We start from the raw sequence: 15,865 nt of genomic DNA, 5'->3' as shown, positions 1-15,865 counted from the left end.
AGACAGACCGAAGCCACGCCACGCCTCCAGCTAACCACGCCCCTTCTCGGCTATTGATGGATAATCAGCCTTGCAAAGGCTGAGGCCACGCCCACCTCCCTCAGGCCACGCCTCCTTCTCGACTGAGAAACAGGACCGAAGCCACGCCCGCCTCCAGCTAACCACGCCCCTTATCGGATGTTTATCAATAGTCAGCAGTGCAATGTTTAAGGCCACGCCTACCCCTCTCTGGCCACGCCTCCTTCTCGACTGAGAAACAGGACCGAAGCCACGCTCCGCCTCCAGATAACCACGCCCCTTCTCGGCTCTTGATGGATAATCACTCAGCTCTGCAAAGGCCGAGGCCACACACCCCTTCCCGTTGGCCACGCCTCCTCGACTAAGAAACAAGACAGAGGCCACGCCTCTCCTCCGAATAACCACGCCCCCTTCTCGTCTGAGTAAGAAACTCAGTCCGAGACCACGCCCCCTCTTACTGACCACGCCTCCTCGACCGAGAAACGAGCGAGGCCACGCCCTCCTCCAGAAAACCACGCCTCCTTCTCGTCTGAGGAAGAAACAGGACGGCACAAGCCCGAGACCACGCCCCACCTCCCTCTGGCCACGCCCCTTCCCGGCTGAGGAAGAAACAAGCCCGCGCAGGGGAGGTCGAGGCCCCACCCCTCCTTCTTGCTGACCACGCCCCCTTCGTTGCCGATAAACAAGGCTGCACAAGGCGGAGGCCACGCCCCCTTATCAGCCAACCCAGGAGATAATGCAGATAGGAAGATCCAGGAGAAGCAGTAGGGAGATCCTCCACTTGCCTTGCTCTCTGAGGAGGTCATCCACCAAGGCGAGCAGGAAAATCACATTCAAAGCACCCCCAACAGATGGCCATCCAGGCTCTGTTTAAAAGCTTCCAAAGAAGGAGCCTCCACCACACTCCGGGGCAGAGAGTTCCACTGCTGAACAGCTCTCACCAGGCTTCAGCCCCCCCTCCCCGAAATTCTCATGGTGTCCGCGAGAAGGCCTTACTGGTACATTATTTAAACTGTTATGATTATTCATATCATGATCTGATCACCATGCTCAATCGGCAGCCAGTGGAGCTGACATAACAGAGGGGTGGTATGCTCTCTGTATGATGCTCCAGTGAGAAGTCTAGCTGCCATCCACTGAAGTTTCTAGCTGAAGTTTCCGAACAGTCTTCAAAGGCAACCCCACGTAGAGCACGTTGCAGTAATCTATCCGGGATGTAACAAGAGCGTGGCCCACTGTGGCCAGGTCAGACTTCCCAAGGTAGGGGTGTAGCTGGTGCACAAGTTTTAATTGTGCAAAAGCTCTCCTGGCCACGGCGGAGACCTGGGGTTCCAGACTCAGCGATGAGTCCAGGTTCACTCCCAAGCTGCGAACCTGCATCTTCAGGGGGAGTGTAACCCCATCTTACTTACTTACTTAGGCGATCCCTCATTGGACGAGTAAGATGGTCTTATTATTTATTTATTTATTTATTATTTGCACTTGTTAACCGCCACTCTCAGCCCGAGGGCGACTCGTGGCGGTGTACAAAACATAGAACATAGAAGACAACAGTTTACAATAGATCAGGACCACAACACACATCCTACTAATACACAGCTAATTAAACTAAAAATCCGCTTCGTCTTGTTAGGGTCATAAACAATCTCGTAGTCATAGTCCATTCCGGTGGTCATTCCAAAAACATAGCACTTAGTTGAAGGCCTTTTCGAAGAGCCAGGTTTTCAGGCCCTTGCGGAAGGCCATGAGGGAAGGCGCCTGTCTGATTTCAGCAGGGAGGGAGTTCCATAGCCGGGGGGCCACCACCGAGAAGGCCCGCTCTCTTGTCCCCGCCAGGCGTGCCTGTGAGGCAGGCGGGACCGAGAGAAGGGCCTCCCCAGATGATCTCAAGGTCCTCGTGGGCTCGTAGGCCGAGATGCGGTTCTCAAGGTATTTTGGTCTTCCTTGATGACTATTTTTGTGGGTTTGTAGGTGGCTGTGGAGCCCTATTCTTGACCCGCATCTTCTCCCACAGTGAAAGCATTGGTTTCCAGTTGGAAGGCGGTCCCGGTCGGGGTTGGCTTGACGCGCCTTCCTCCTGGCACGTTTCTCTCTTTCACCCTCCACTCGTGCCCCCCTCGAATTCTGCAGCACTGCTGGTCACAGCTGACCTCCAGCTGGAGCGGTCAAGGGCCAGGGCTTCCCAGTTCTCAGCGTCACAAACAAACATTGCATTTTTATTTATATAGATAATATCTATGGCTGGATGGCTCTTTGTCAGGAGGGCTTTGATTACGTTTTCTTGCCCTAGTGAAGGGAGTTCGACTGGATGGCCTTAAGTACATATTTTCTAAGTTTGCCCCAGTTCTGTCATTTGTGGGATTCAGCATGCTCTTAGATTGTAAGTGAACTATACATCCCAGTAACTACGACTCCTAAATGTCAAGGTCTATTTCCCCCAAACTCCATCTGTGTTCAGATTTGGGCATATTGAGTATTCGTGCCAAGTTTGGTCCAGATCCATGCAGGGCTTCAGTAGCCATATTTCTAAGGGCATGAAAGAAGGTACATGGTGTTGTTGATTTGTTGGCCTAGATTAGCATTTCTCAACCTGGGCGTTGGGACCGCTGGGGGGGGGGGGGAGTCACGAGGGGGTGTCAGAGGGGTCACCAAAGACCATCAGAAGACACAGTATTTTCTGTTGGTCCTTGAGGTTCTGTGTGGGAAGTTTGGCCTGATTCTATTGTTGGTAGGGTTCAGTATACTCTTTGATTGTAGGTGAACTATACATCTCAGCAATTACAACTCCCAAATATCAAGATTCATTTCCCCCAAACTCCACCAGTGTTCACATTTTGGCATATTGAGTATTCGTGCCATGTTTGGTCCAGATCCATCATTGTTTGAGTCCACAGTGCTCTCTGGATGTAGGTGAACTACAACTCCCAAACTCAAGGTCAATGCCCACCAAACCCTTCTAGTGTTTTCTCTTGGTCATGGGTGTCCTGTGTGCCACGTTTGGTTCAATTCAATCGTTGGGTGAGGTTCAGAATGCTCTTTGATTGTAGGTGAACTATAAATCCCAGCAACTACAACTCCCAAATGACAAAATCATTTTTTTGAGTGAAGGACATACATTGGGTTGTTACGTGTCTTGTGTCCAAATTTGGTGTCAATTCGTCCAGTGGTTTTTGAGTTCTGTTAATCCCACAAACAAATATTGCATTTTTATTTATATAGCTTAGTCCTGTCCACGTGTGTATTTTCTTATACTCTATGAAGGAGAAAAATCGATGCATCCAGTAAAAGGCAGATAACATTTATTAAAACATGTTATATAAAAGAGCATCCGACTCTTCTATAAGAAGAAAACAATGAAACAGCAATATCACATAAAATCATGCTGTATATTATTAGGACAGCAGTATTAGAGAGATATCCAAGTATCCAACCGTTGCAATATAGGCAAAACAACTCACAGAAGATCGACAGGGATATGGATTGTAATATTATATAAGTGACAATGCATAAAAGGGAAACTTTTGTAGTGGAGTTCAGGTTCACCTCACTTGTAGAGAAACATTTACATTGATTCCAGAAAGATAATGAGTAAGGAGACGCAGCAGCAAGGAACAGAAGAGGCAAGCTTCAAGCAAAATAGAAGGAGGATGATGCTACCACTCTTATTATACAATCGGGCCCCAGCGTTTTCCGCTTGAGGCTCCAACGGCTAGACTTTTTCAAACCATCCAAATTAAATAAACATATCAGCATTTTAGAAGAAGTGGACATTTATTATCGAAGGCATTCATGGCTGGAATCACTGGGTTGTTGTAGGTTTTTTCGGGCTATATGGCCATGTTCTAGAGGCATTCTCTCCTGACGTTTCGCCTGCATCTATGGCAAGCATCCTCAGAGGTTTGTTGGAACTAGGAAAATGGCTTTATATATCCGTGGAAAGACTAGGGTGGGACAAAGGACTCTTGTCTGCTGGAGCTAGGTGTGAATGTTTCAACTGACCACCTTGATTAGCATTTGAAGACCTGGCAGTGCCTGAAGCAATCTTTTGTTGAGAGGTGATTAGGCCTATAAACCCATTTTCCTAGTTCCAACAGACCTCACTACCTCTGAGGATGCCTGCTATAGATGCAGGTGAAACGTCAGGAGAGAATGCTTCTAGAACATGGCCTATGAACCAGTTAGGACATTAAGATCGTCTGGGGAGGGCCTGCTCTCGATCCCACAGGCTTCACAAGCACGCCTGGCTGGGACGAGAGACAGGGCCTTCTCAGTGGTGGCCCCTCGGCTGTGGAACGCCCTTCCTGCAGATATTAGATCGACCCCCTCCTTGCTGGCATTCCGGAGGAAAGTAAAGACCTGGCTGTTTGAACAGGCATTCGACTAAGCAGTGTGATTGATTGACTGACTATCGGAACACGGAATATCGGATAACGAGTTTGGATTCTGATTTCATTGACGAGACCTGATGGATTTGTTATATTGATGTAGTGATGTATTGATATTGATGTTTAATGATTTGTGATGCTATTGCTTTTAAATGCTTAATGATTTTGTATTGTGTATACCTAAATTGTTGTCAACCGCTCTGAGTTGCCTAAGGGCTGAGAAGAGCGGTATACAAATAAAGTAAATAAATAATAAATAAATATAGCCCGAAAAATCCTACAACAACCCATTTCCAAGGTTGTTGCCTTCTTCCTATATTCACCCAATTTAAGCAGTCTTTAAGTGACAGGGTGGGACAAAGAACTCTTGTCTGCTGGAGCTAGGTGTTAATGTTTCAACTGACCACCTTGATTAGCATTTGAAGACCTGGCAGTGCTTGGAGCAATCTTTTGTTGAGAGGTGATTAGATGTCCCTGATTGTGGACATCTAACTCAACGTTCCAACATTCCCCTAGGTAAAGGTTTCCCCCTGACATTAAGTCCAGTCGTGTCCAACTCTGGGGGTTGGTGCTCATCTCCATTTCTAAGCCAAAGAGCCGGCGTTGTCCTTAGACACCTCCAAAGTCATGTGGCCACTGGCATGACTGCATGGAGTGTCGTTACCTTCTCGACAGAGCAGTACCTATTGATTTACTCACATTTGTATGTTTTCGAACTGCTAGGCTGGCAGAAGCTGGGGCTAACAGTGGGAGCTCACCCCACTCCTCAGATTCGAACCTGCAACCTTTAGATCAGCAAGTTTGGCAGATCAGTGGGTTAACCACCGAGATAAAACAGATATCTTTCAAAATAGACACTCTTGACTTTAGAAGAAATAGGATCTGAGCAAAAACTGATTTTTTCCTGTCTAGAATTCTCGAGTTTCTTGAGTGTTGCTCTTCATTTACTGTCCATCTAACATCTCCCAACAAAGGATTCCCCCAAGCTGGAAGCGGCCAGGCTTTGAGGCTACAAAGCCATTCAATGCTAAATAAAATAGCAAGACCAGCCTTTATATATCAACCCACACACTTTGACTCATGAAATGCTATGTTTGCAAAGTATTGAGAAATCTCTAGTTGGTCTGTGGTCAATACTTCTAAAATCCTTTAAGGATCAGCAATGGGAAAAGAGTTTCCAAACCTAGAAGATATCCTTATTTTCAGCTCGAATACAATACGTACTTTTATGTATTGGCCCTGATTGTTTCCTGTCTAAAATTCCCCAGTTTCTTGAGTGTTGCTCTTTATTTATTATCCTGACTCTTTATTTACTGTCCATCTAACACCTCCCAACAAAGGATTCCCCCAAGCTGGAAGCAGCCAGGCTTTGAAGCTGCAAAGCCATTCAGTGTTAAATAGGGTGGCCAATTACAACATTCACACCTGCCTCCAACAGACAAGAGTTCTTTCTCCTACCCTGGACATTATTCCACAGATATATTGTGGAATAATATATTGTGGACATTATTCCACAGATATATTGCTTGTTGTTTTAATATTGCTTTAATTGTTTTTAATTTGCTTTAGGTTTTGTATTGTTATGTTATGTTTTTGAGGCCTTGGCCTTTGTAAGCCGCATCGAGTCCTTCGGGAGATGCTAGCGGGGTACAAATAAAGTTAATAATAATAATAATAATAATAATAATAATAATAATAATAATAATATATTAACCCCACTTGCCAAGTTTCTAACAGACCTCTGACCCTCACAACCTCTGAGGATGCCTGTCATAGATGTGGGTGAAACGTCAGGAGAGAATGCTTCTGGAACATGGCCAGACAGCCTGGAAAATTCACAGCAACCTAGTGATTCCAGCCATGAAAGACTTTGACAACACAAAGACTGAACTTCTACTCCATTGGCAATACGAAGTAGAGACCATCTATAACCAGGCACGGGCAAATTTTGGACGTCAGGGTGTTTTGGACTTCAACTCCCATAATTCCTAACAGCCTCAGGCCCTTTCTTTTTTCACTTCAGCCGCTTAAGCCTGACGCTGTTAGGAATTATGGGACTTGAAGTCCAAAACACCCTGACGGCCAAAATTTGCCCATTCCTGCTCTATCTGAGCCCACAGTCATTTGTGAAACAATAAAAAATGGCTTTTTGGCCATTTTTCTAAGGCAGTAAGGATTTTTTAAAAAATCATTATTATTATAAAGACACACAACTCAAAGCAGAGACTTGGGATCCCAATACAAATCCCCCATAAGTACCCATGCTTATGTAAACAACAACAACAACAAAAGCCTCTTCCCATTATAAAATCCAGAAAATTAAAAATAAAAACGAACCATTTTAGACAGGCGACAGGAATAAGCAAACAAAAAAGGAATATATATATATTTATATATCTCAGTTCTTTTAAAAATGCATTTATAAAGGGATTTTTTTCTTTATTATTTTGTTTTTTTAAATACAAAGTGCTTCCAAACATGGAGCAGGTTACAGTGTTCGCAAGTAGATCCCTGCCCAATGAATTACCTTGTTTTGCTCAGGTTCAAGTCACAGACAGCTATCACTCCGGGGTACTTCGGAACTCATCAAAATGGAATGACGAACGGATCCTGAAAAGCCAAATTACTGAAAGCAAGTAATTTCAAAGATTACCAGGCTGGGGGAAGAGGATCAGTATGGAAAAGCTGTCAATATGGGCTTTCTGTGCTGGTCAGTGACCATAATAAAGTTTTGTATTGTATTGTATATAGGTTTTCAAACAAAATTTAAAACCTGCAAACAACGTTGAAGTAGAACTACTACTTTTACTAACCAACCAAAGCCTTCTTGGTGCCAGCCTCTCACTTAAAGACTGCTTAAACTGGGTGAATATAGGAAGAAGGAAACAACCTTGGAAACGGGTTGTTGTAGGTTTTTTCGGGCTATATGGCCATGTTCTAGAAGCATTCTCTCCTGACATTTCGCCTGCATCTATGGCAAGCATCTTCAGATGTAGTGAGGTCTGTTAGAACTAGGAAAATGGTTTTATATATCTGTGGAAAGACCAGGGTGGGACAAAGAATTCTTGTCTGCTGGAGCTAGGTGTGAATGTTTCAACTGACCACCTTGATTAGCATTGATGGCACGTGCCCAACTCTCGGCAGCCAAGGTCATGCTCACAGTATTTTGGGACCAGCACGGAGGAGTACTGATGCATTTCCTAGCTATAGGTTTTTAATTCTTGAGTGTTATTATCTACTTGTGAGTTATATTAATTGTATTGTTTATTTTGTTTATTGCTTGTTTTATTATTACTTGTTGTTTTTGATGTATTGTTGGGCTTGGCCTCATGTAAACCGCTCCGAGTCCCTTGGGGAGATGGTGGCGGGGTGTAAATAAAGTATTACTATTATTATTATTATTATTATTATTATTATTATTATTATTATTTTCCTAGCCAAGGGGACCATGATCACTGGGGCAGACTATGCTTCACTGCTGTGGAAATTGTGGGAGGCCATCTAAACCAAGACACACATATGGCATGCTCATCTGCAAGAAAACGAACCAGTTCACAACTCTCCTGTTGCCCAAATGGAAGAAGCATGCTCCCCTAGCTTTGTAATCCTACCGCTTCCCCTTATTCACCCAACCTCACACCATGAGACGGGGAGCTTCCGGTGGCGCAGTGGGTTAAACCCCTGTGCTGACAGGACTGAAGACCAACAGGTCGCAGGTTCAAATCCGGGGAGAGGCGGATGAGCTCCCTCTATCAGCTCCAGCTCCTCATGCGGGGACATGAGAGAAGCCTCCCACAAGGATGATAAAAACATCAAATCATCCAGGCGTCCCCTGGGCAATGTCCTTGCAGACGGCCAATTCTCTCACACCAGAAGCGACTTGCAGTTTCTCAAGTCGCTCCTGACACGACAAAAAAACAAGCAAACGAACAAAAAAACACCATCGGACTTCCACCTCTTTCCAACAATGAAGTTATTTTTGAAGGGCAAGCTTTTTTCAGAGGATGAGACTCTGATTTCCGAAGTCACAACATGGCTTTTGGAGCAACCAGTTGACTTCTACAAGCGTGATGTTTACACTTGCTGAAAAGATGGGAGAAGTGTGTGTCCCGAGGAGAGAAAGACTCAGAACTGGGCCAAGTTGCATTGCTCTTAGTCCACAGGAAGAGGGTCAGGGGACATCTTTCATGAACGCACCTCATAACCTACCTCTGTTCATACCGTTTCCCCCCCATCTTATCAAGTAGCAGCACAAATGTTTGGACCATTCCAAGTTGCCTCCATTCTGTGCATTCAAACTGCAGCAGGAATGAGGAAAATAGGGTGTCGGGTGAACAGGGAAGAAGAGTAGCTCTCAAAATAACATAAAAACCTATAATCCATATTTGGGTTACAGGAATTAATCCAGTGTTTTTTTTTCAAATTGTCCTCTTCCTTTTTTTAAAAAAAAAAGAGTCCAGAAGGTGCTTCAGGATTGAAGATGGTTCAGAATATCTGGCTCAAGCCATGAGGATTTTTACTCAATGAGTAGCCTCCATAGCTTCTTTAGGCCTCCATTGCCATTCAAAGCTCACTCAAGTTAGGAAGTTAGTACCATAATCTGACTTTGGGCTCTTCCATGCAGGCCCTATATGCCAGGATCTGCTTTAAACTGGATTATATGAGTCCACACTGCCAGATAATCTGGGATAAACAGAAAACCTGGGATCAGATCCTGGGATATAGGGCCCTTTGTGAGCCCTGAAGTGGATATCAGTAGATCGCATTCTCTTCTCTAAGTGCTTCAACTAAACTAAAACTGGACCAATATCTGCTTTGAGCCATAAGCGCCAGTGAAGAGCATACTTGTATTTACTGGAGAACAAACACGACACTCTCTATTGCAGCAGCCAAAAGTCTCGTCTGACTAAGGGCCCTTCCACACAGCCATATAACCCAGAATATCAAGGCGGAATAACCCACAATATCTGGGTTGCTGTGAGTTTTCTGGGCTGTCTGGCCATGTTCCAGAAGCATTCTCTCCTGACGTTTTGCCCACATCTATGACAGGTACACTCAGAGGTTGTGACATCTGCTGGAAACTAGGAAAGTGGGGTTTGCATATATGTGGAATAATGTCCAGGGTGAGAGAAAGAACTCTTGTCTGTTTGAGGCAAGTGTGAAAGTTACAATTGATCAGCTTGATTAGCCTTGCAGCTTCAAAGCCTGGCTGATTCCTCCCTGGGGGATTCCTTTGTTGGGAGGTATTTATCTGGCACATGGAGCCCCCAGTGGCGCAGTGGGTTAAACCCCTGTGCTGGCAGGACTGAAGACTGACAGGTCGCAGGTTCGAATCTGGGGAGAGCGCGGATAAGCTCCCTCTGTCAGCTCCAGCTCCCCATGCGGGGACATGACAGAAGCCTCCCACAAGGATGGTAAAACATCAAAACATCTGGGCATCCCCTGGACAATGTCCTTGCAGACGGCCAATTCTCTCACACTAGAAGCGACTTGCAGTTTCTCAAGTTGCTCCTGACATGACAAAAAACAAACAAAACAAAACAAACAAACAAAACCTGGCCCATATTGTTTCATGTCTGGAGTGTTGTCTGACTGTGGTGTGAACAAAATCAGGCTACCTGTATTTTTAAAACTCTAGAATCAGGACAGTAAATAAAGTGCAACACTAAAAAAAAACAGGGGAATTCCAGACATGAAACAATCAGGGCCAGCCAACACCTCCCAGCAAAGGATTCCCCAGGCAGGAAGCAGCCAGGCTTTTCAATGCTAATCAACATGACCAACTGCAGCATTTCCACTTGCCTCAAGCAGACAAGAGTTCCTTCTCCCACCTTGGACCACAGATATATAAACCCCACTTGCCTAGTTTCCAACACACCTCACAACCTCTGAGGATGTCTGCCATAGATGTGGGTGAAACACCAGGAGGAAATGCTTCTGGAACATGGCCAGACAGCCTGGAAAATTCACAACAACCCAGTGATTCCAGCCATGAAAGCCTTCAACACCACAATATCTGATTTGAACTGGGTTTTCTGAGTCCATACTGCCATACATCACAGTTCAAAGTAGATATTGTCGGATTTTATTCAGCGGTGTGGAAGGGGCTTAACTCTTCCCTTAGGCACAACTGGGGGTGGGAGGTGGGGGGTATGGGGTGGGAATGAGGTTATATTCTGTCTCTAAAGTGTCCATCGCAATATAGCCAAGTGCTAAAAAAAGTTACAAATAATAATGAAGAATAGACATTCTGTCAAAGCAAAACAGAGCCAGTGAATTGAACACAAAAGCCTGGCTGATCAAAAAGCAGCCACCTGTTAAAGCTGTTGGCACCTCAAAATTGTCTAGCAACTTATGTTTACTGATTTAATCACCCTTTAGGAGCTCCTGGTGGCACAATGGGTTAAACCCTTGTGCCGTCAGGACTGCTGACCGACAGGTAAGCGGTTCGAATCTGGGGAGCAGGGTGAGCTCCCGTCTGTCAGCTCCAGCTCCCCATGCGGGTACATGAGAGAAGCCTCCTACAGAATGGTAAACATCAAAATATCCGGGCATCTCCTGGGCAACGTCCTTGCAGACGGCCAATTCTCTCACACCAGAAGCGACTTGCAGTTTCTCAAGTTGCTCCTGATATGAAAAAATAAATATATCACCCTTTGGTTCCAAACAGGTAAACTGCTTTCACATCTGTTTTACGACTTCAAAACACAAGTACTGCTAAGCTGGGCAGCACAATTAAAGAAATTAGCCCCTTAATAGAGGATGTCTCTACATAACACATTTGCTCAAGCTGAAATAATTGAGCAGACTGCTACTGAGATGACTGGAAAAGAAGAAATGTCCCTCTCTTGACGAGAAACCCAAATGCTACTAAAACGCTAAACAATAAATAATAATAATTATAACCATGCTGAAGTACCACTTCTCCTCTTGGAACATCTTGGAGATCGACATCATTTGTTTTCCATACACAAGTTCTCCGCCAAATTTATTTCTATACCTTGGTTGTTTTGAGTTTTCTGGGCTGTATGGCTATGTTCTAGAAGCATTCTCTCCTGACATTTTGCCTGCATTTACGGCAGGCATTCTCAGAGTCAGGAGAGAATGCTTTTGGAAAGCAGCTATACAGGCCGGAAAACTCACAACAACCCAGTGTTTCCGGTCATGAAAGCCTTCGACAATATATTTCTGTACCATCCAGAAACTGAAAACAACACGTACCAGGCACTGTCCTGTGCAAAGCATTCATTCTGCTCACTTGGCTAAGTATTTATATGTGAACTCATCCCTCCCTCCCCATTTTTTTAGTTCATCTCAGTAGCATTTTGCTCCACTTTACAAGCTTGGTATGACTTTGTACAAGACGTGACGTGCCGGTGGAAACTGTCCCTCCACATGAACCGCTTCCCACAAATGTTGCACTCGTAAGGCTTGATGCCCGTGTGGATTTTCATGTGCCCGACGAGGTGGTGCTTCATTTTGAATTTCTTACCGCATACGCCACAGCCGTACGGCCGGAGCCCGAGGTGCATACCCATGTGGCGGTCCCTCTGGCTCTTATGAGTAAAGCTTTTCCCACATTGGCACGGGTAAAGCTTGTCAGCTGTAGAAAACCCAGAGAGGGCATTTTCCTCTTTGATCCCAGATGTCGCATCTACGCTTTCCCCATAACCAGCCACATCCTGTCTCTGGAGGCTTAAAGTCCCATCAGCCCTCTCCGCAGAAAACTCTTCCATGGAGGAGCCATAGAAATCCACTTGCTCGTCGTAACTGCCTTCGTTGGCTCGCTCACCATACTCCCTTTCCACCTTTTTCTCGCCGACGCGGAGATCTTCGGCAGCGGAGGTCTGGACACTGTGGTCAGCCTGGACAGTGTTTACAGACTCAGATACCTGCTGTTCATCGTAAGGGCCATGCACTTCCACAGCTTCACAGTCCTGGACAAACCTCTCCGTTTTGACGTGGATCCACCGCTTGTGAGACATGATGCTCGGCTTGCTGTAAAGTGGCCTCGTGTATTGATAATCCGCACTATCGCTCACTCCTTCTTCCCCATCCTGGCTGGTCATTCCTGTGCTCAGCCCATCATGCTCCGTTGAAGAATTGCTCGGAAGATACTCATGTTCTGTTAGTTGAGATAACAGCTCATCCTTGGAACTTTCCTCCTCGTTCTCCCCATCCCGCAGTTCCTGCACTTTGTGAAAGTCAGCCTGCTCAAAGCTTTCCACGAGGCCGTTGTAGTTACTGCTGCTTGGAGACTGATGGTCGCTGGTACGGTTCAGCTTCTGGCAAAGCACTGACGGGTTCCCTTCCAAAACCTCCGTGCATTTGTCGACGACGTGCCACATCTGAAGGAAGCTCGCTGCTGTGAGGTAGCTGACAATCTCCGGAGCGGGCATGACCAGCCGTCCCGTGTAGGTCGACAGGAGGATGTTCTCAAACACTCTGGGGTTCATGACGTCAGGCAGAACGATCCTCCGGCTATTTTTCAGGAGCACTTGGTCGCAGAAGTAAGGGGAGCTGGCTGCCAGGACAGCTTTGTGGGCTCTGAAGAGGTGGCCCTGGACAACAATCGAAACATCGCACAGCTGCCCTTGTTGGCGTTGTTGGTTGAGCTTCTGCAAGATGGTGCTGGAGAAGTCGGGGAACTCCACTCTGAAAGAATTGGTCCCAGGCTCCATTTCATCAGCAGACTGCAAGGAAAGACAATATTTAGTTCACGAATAGGAAAGCAGGGCTGTGATTTGTTTTCTCCCTCTCATGACCAGCCAGACTTCCCCTTAGGAAAACGTTATCAGTTCTCAGGAATGTAAGAGGAGTCTGCTGTTGCCCTCATGCTCTGCCTTTGGGCTGTTCATCGCTGGTCATGATGAAAATAGTGGAACACGTCCAACATATTTCTTTTTATGTTCCAATTTGTAATTCATAGGAAAGTCATGATAGAAGAGGATTTATTTCTTCTCTTTCACAGGGCAAACAACCAATCTATTCTCTGCTCAAGACAACAACAACAATAACAACATGGTCACCCTGCTCCTTACAAGGTCTGTTGCAGTTCAGAAGAGCAACTGATAGAGCACACAAACAATTTCAGATTATGGTACATTTTGGATTCCCAGATAAGGATTGCTGAGTCTGTAGGAGAATTTATACCATATAATTAATACTGTTTGATACTTTAGCTGCCATATTATTATTATGGCTGGATGGCCAACTGTCAGGGGTACTTTGATTGGGTTTTTCCTGCATGGCAGGGGGTTGGACTAGATGGCCCATGTGGTCTCTACTAACTCTATTGTTGTTATTATTATTATTATGGCTGGATGGCCATTTGTCAGGGGTGCTTTGATGGTGCTTTTCCTGCATGGCAGGGGGTCGGACTACATAGTCCATGTGGTCTCTTCCAACTCTATTATCAGTATTACTATGGCTGGGTGGTCATCTGTCAGGGATGCTTTTATGGTGTTTTTCCTGCATGACAGGAGATTAGACTATATGGCCCACGTGTTCTCTTCCAACTCTATTATTATTATTATTGCTGAATGGTCATTATCAGTATTACTATGGCTGCATGGTATCTGTCAGGGGTGCTTTGATTGTGCCACCTCTATCATCATCATCATGATCATGGCTGGATGGCCATCTGTCAGGAGTGCTTTGATTGTGCCACCTCTATTATTATTATTATTATTATTATCATCATAATTATGGCCAGATGGCCATCTGTCAGGAATGCTTTGATTGTGCCACCTCTATCATCATCATCATGGCTGGATGGCCATCTGTCAGGAGTGCTTTGATTGTGCCACCTCTATTATTATTATTATCATCATAATTATGGCCAGATGGTCATCTGTCAGGAGTGCTTTGATTGTGCCACCTCTATCATCATCATCATCATCATAATTATGGCCAGATGGCCATCCGTCAGGGACTTCTTTGATTGTTCCTTTCCTGCAGGACAAGAGGTTGGACTAGATGGCCCATGTAGTCTCTTCCAACTATGTCATCACCATCATTATTATTATGGCTGGATGGCCATCTGTCAGGGGTGCTTTGATTGTGTCTTTCCTGCAGGGCAGGGGGTTGGACTAGATGGTTCATGTGGTTTTTTCCAACTCTATTATCATTATCATTATGGCTGGATGGCCATCTGTCAGGGTTACTTTGATTGTGCCTTTCCTGCATAGCAGGGGGTTGGACTAGATGGCCCATGTGGTCTCTTCCAACTCTAATATCATCATCATTATGGCTGGATGGCCATCTGTCAGGGGTGCTTTGATGGTGCCTTTCCTACATAGCAGGGGGGTGGACTAGGTGGCCCATGTGGTCTTTTCCGAGTTTATTATGCTGTGATTCTATGAAACCGCGTCAATCCTACAGTGCAGATGCCCCCAGGGCAAGCCCCACCTCTTTCCCCTCTCCCCCTCCTTCCCTATCCTCAGCCCAAGCCAAGCCTCACCTCTCTGAAAGGCAAGGCCCTCGGCGAAGCGCTCCTGCCTCACATGGCGGGCGAGCCCCTCAGGCTTCGCCTCCACCAGCCCACCACTCAGGCCCGGAAGTCCTAGTCTCTTCCTTCTTCCGGTTTTCTAGCCCCGCCACATCCGCTTCCGCCTTTAGAGTTAACCACAGACTTGCATGATAGATCTATACAAGCAGAGGTGCACTTCCTGGTTGACGCCCCCTTTTGGTTGTCTGTGGTATTGCCACACTGTAGAATGAATGAATGAGTGCAATTGGATGCCATTGTTTTCAATAGCCGGGGCTCAAAAGCTATGGAATCCTGGAAGGATGGTGTACTGGGTTGTTGTAGGGTTTTTCGGGCTGTATGGCCATGGTCTAGAGGCATTCTCTCCTGACGTTTCGCCTGCATCTATGGCAAGCATCCTCAGAGGTAGTGAGGCCTGTTGGAACTAGGAAAAAGGGTTTATATATCTGTGGAATGACCAGGGTGAGACAAAGGACTCTTGTCTGCTGGAGCTAGGTGTGAATGTTTCAACTGACCACCTTGATTAGCATACAATGGCCTGACTGTGCCTGGAGCAAACTTTTGTTGAGAGGTAATTAGATGTCCCAGCCTGCTTCCTCTCTGTTGTTGTGCTGTTGCAATTTTAGAGTGTACTTTTGCATAGAGTACTGGCCAGAGCAAAGGCAGAGGGGAGCAGAAGACATTTCCATCTTGTCTTTACTAATAATATAATATAGTATATTGTATACACTTATAATATTTATAATATTATAATGTAATACAATATAATACTAGCAATAATAATACAATATTATAATTATATATTTACATTACATGTAATATTACTAATAATATTACAATATAATGGTATAGTGCAATATAGTAATATCTAATACTGATATTGTACTATACTAATTATATACTATATTGTATGGAATTATATATTGTAAGCCGCTCTGAGTCCCCTTCGGGGTGAGAAGGGCGGCATATAAAT

The 15,865-nt window shown here is 45.4% G+C and overlaps 1 protein-coding gene across 1 annotated transcript; it reads right to left on the bottom strand.

The window, feature by feature from the left end:
- Positions 1-9,451: 9,451 nt before the first annotated feature.
- On the bottom strand, positions 9,452-14,988 carry ZBTB43 (zinc finger and BTB domain containing 43). Its single transcript, XM_060757399.2, has 2 exons — positions 14,866-14,988; positions 9,452-13,096 (listed from the first exon to the last, which is right to left on the bottom strand). The coding sequence occupies exon 2, from the start codon at positions 13,082-13,084 to the stop codon at positions 11,708-11,710; it is 1,377 nt and encodes a 458-aa protein (XP_060613382.2). The 5' UTR covers positions 13,085-13,096; positions 14,866-14,988; the 3' UTR covers positions 9,452-11,707.
- Between the last annotated feature and the right edge of the window lie 877 nt (positions 14,989-15,865).

The sequence above is a fragment of the Anolis sagrei genome, chromosome 11 (assembly GCF_037176765.1).
Source record: "Anolis sagrei isolate rAnoSag1 chromosome 11, rAnoSag1.mat, whole genome shotgun sequence".
Classification (NCBI taxonomy): domain Eukaryota; kingdom Metazoa; phylum Chordata; class Lepidosauria; order Squamata; family Dactyloidae; genus Anolis; species Anolis sagrei.
This window is presented reverse-complemented; position numbering and strand designations above follow the sequence as displayed.

Excerpts from the sequence above, each read along its gene's own strand:
- ZBTB43 (XM_060757399.2), bottom strand. The coding sequence starts at position 13,084 with ATGGAGCCTGGGACCAATTCTTTCAGAGTGGAGTTCCCCGACTTCTCC.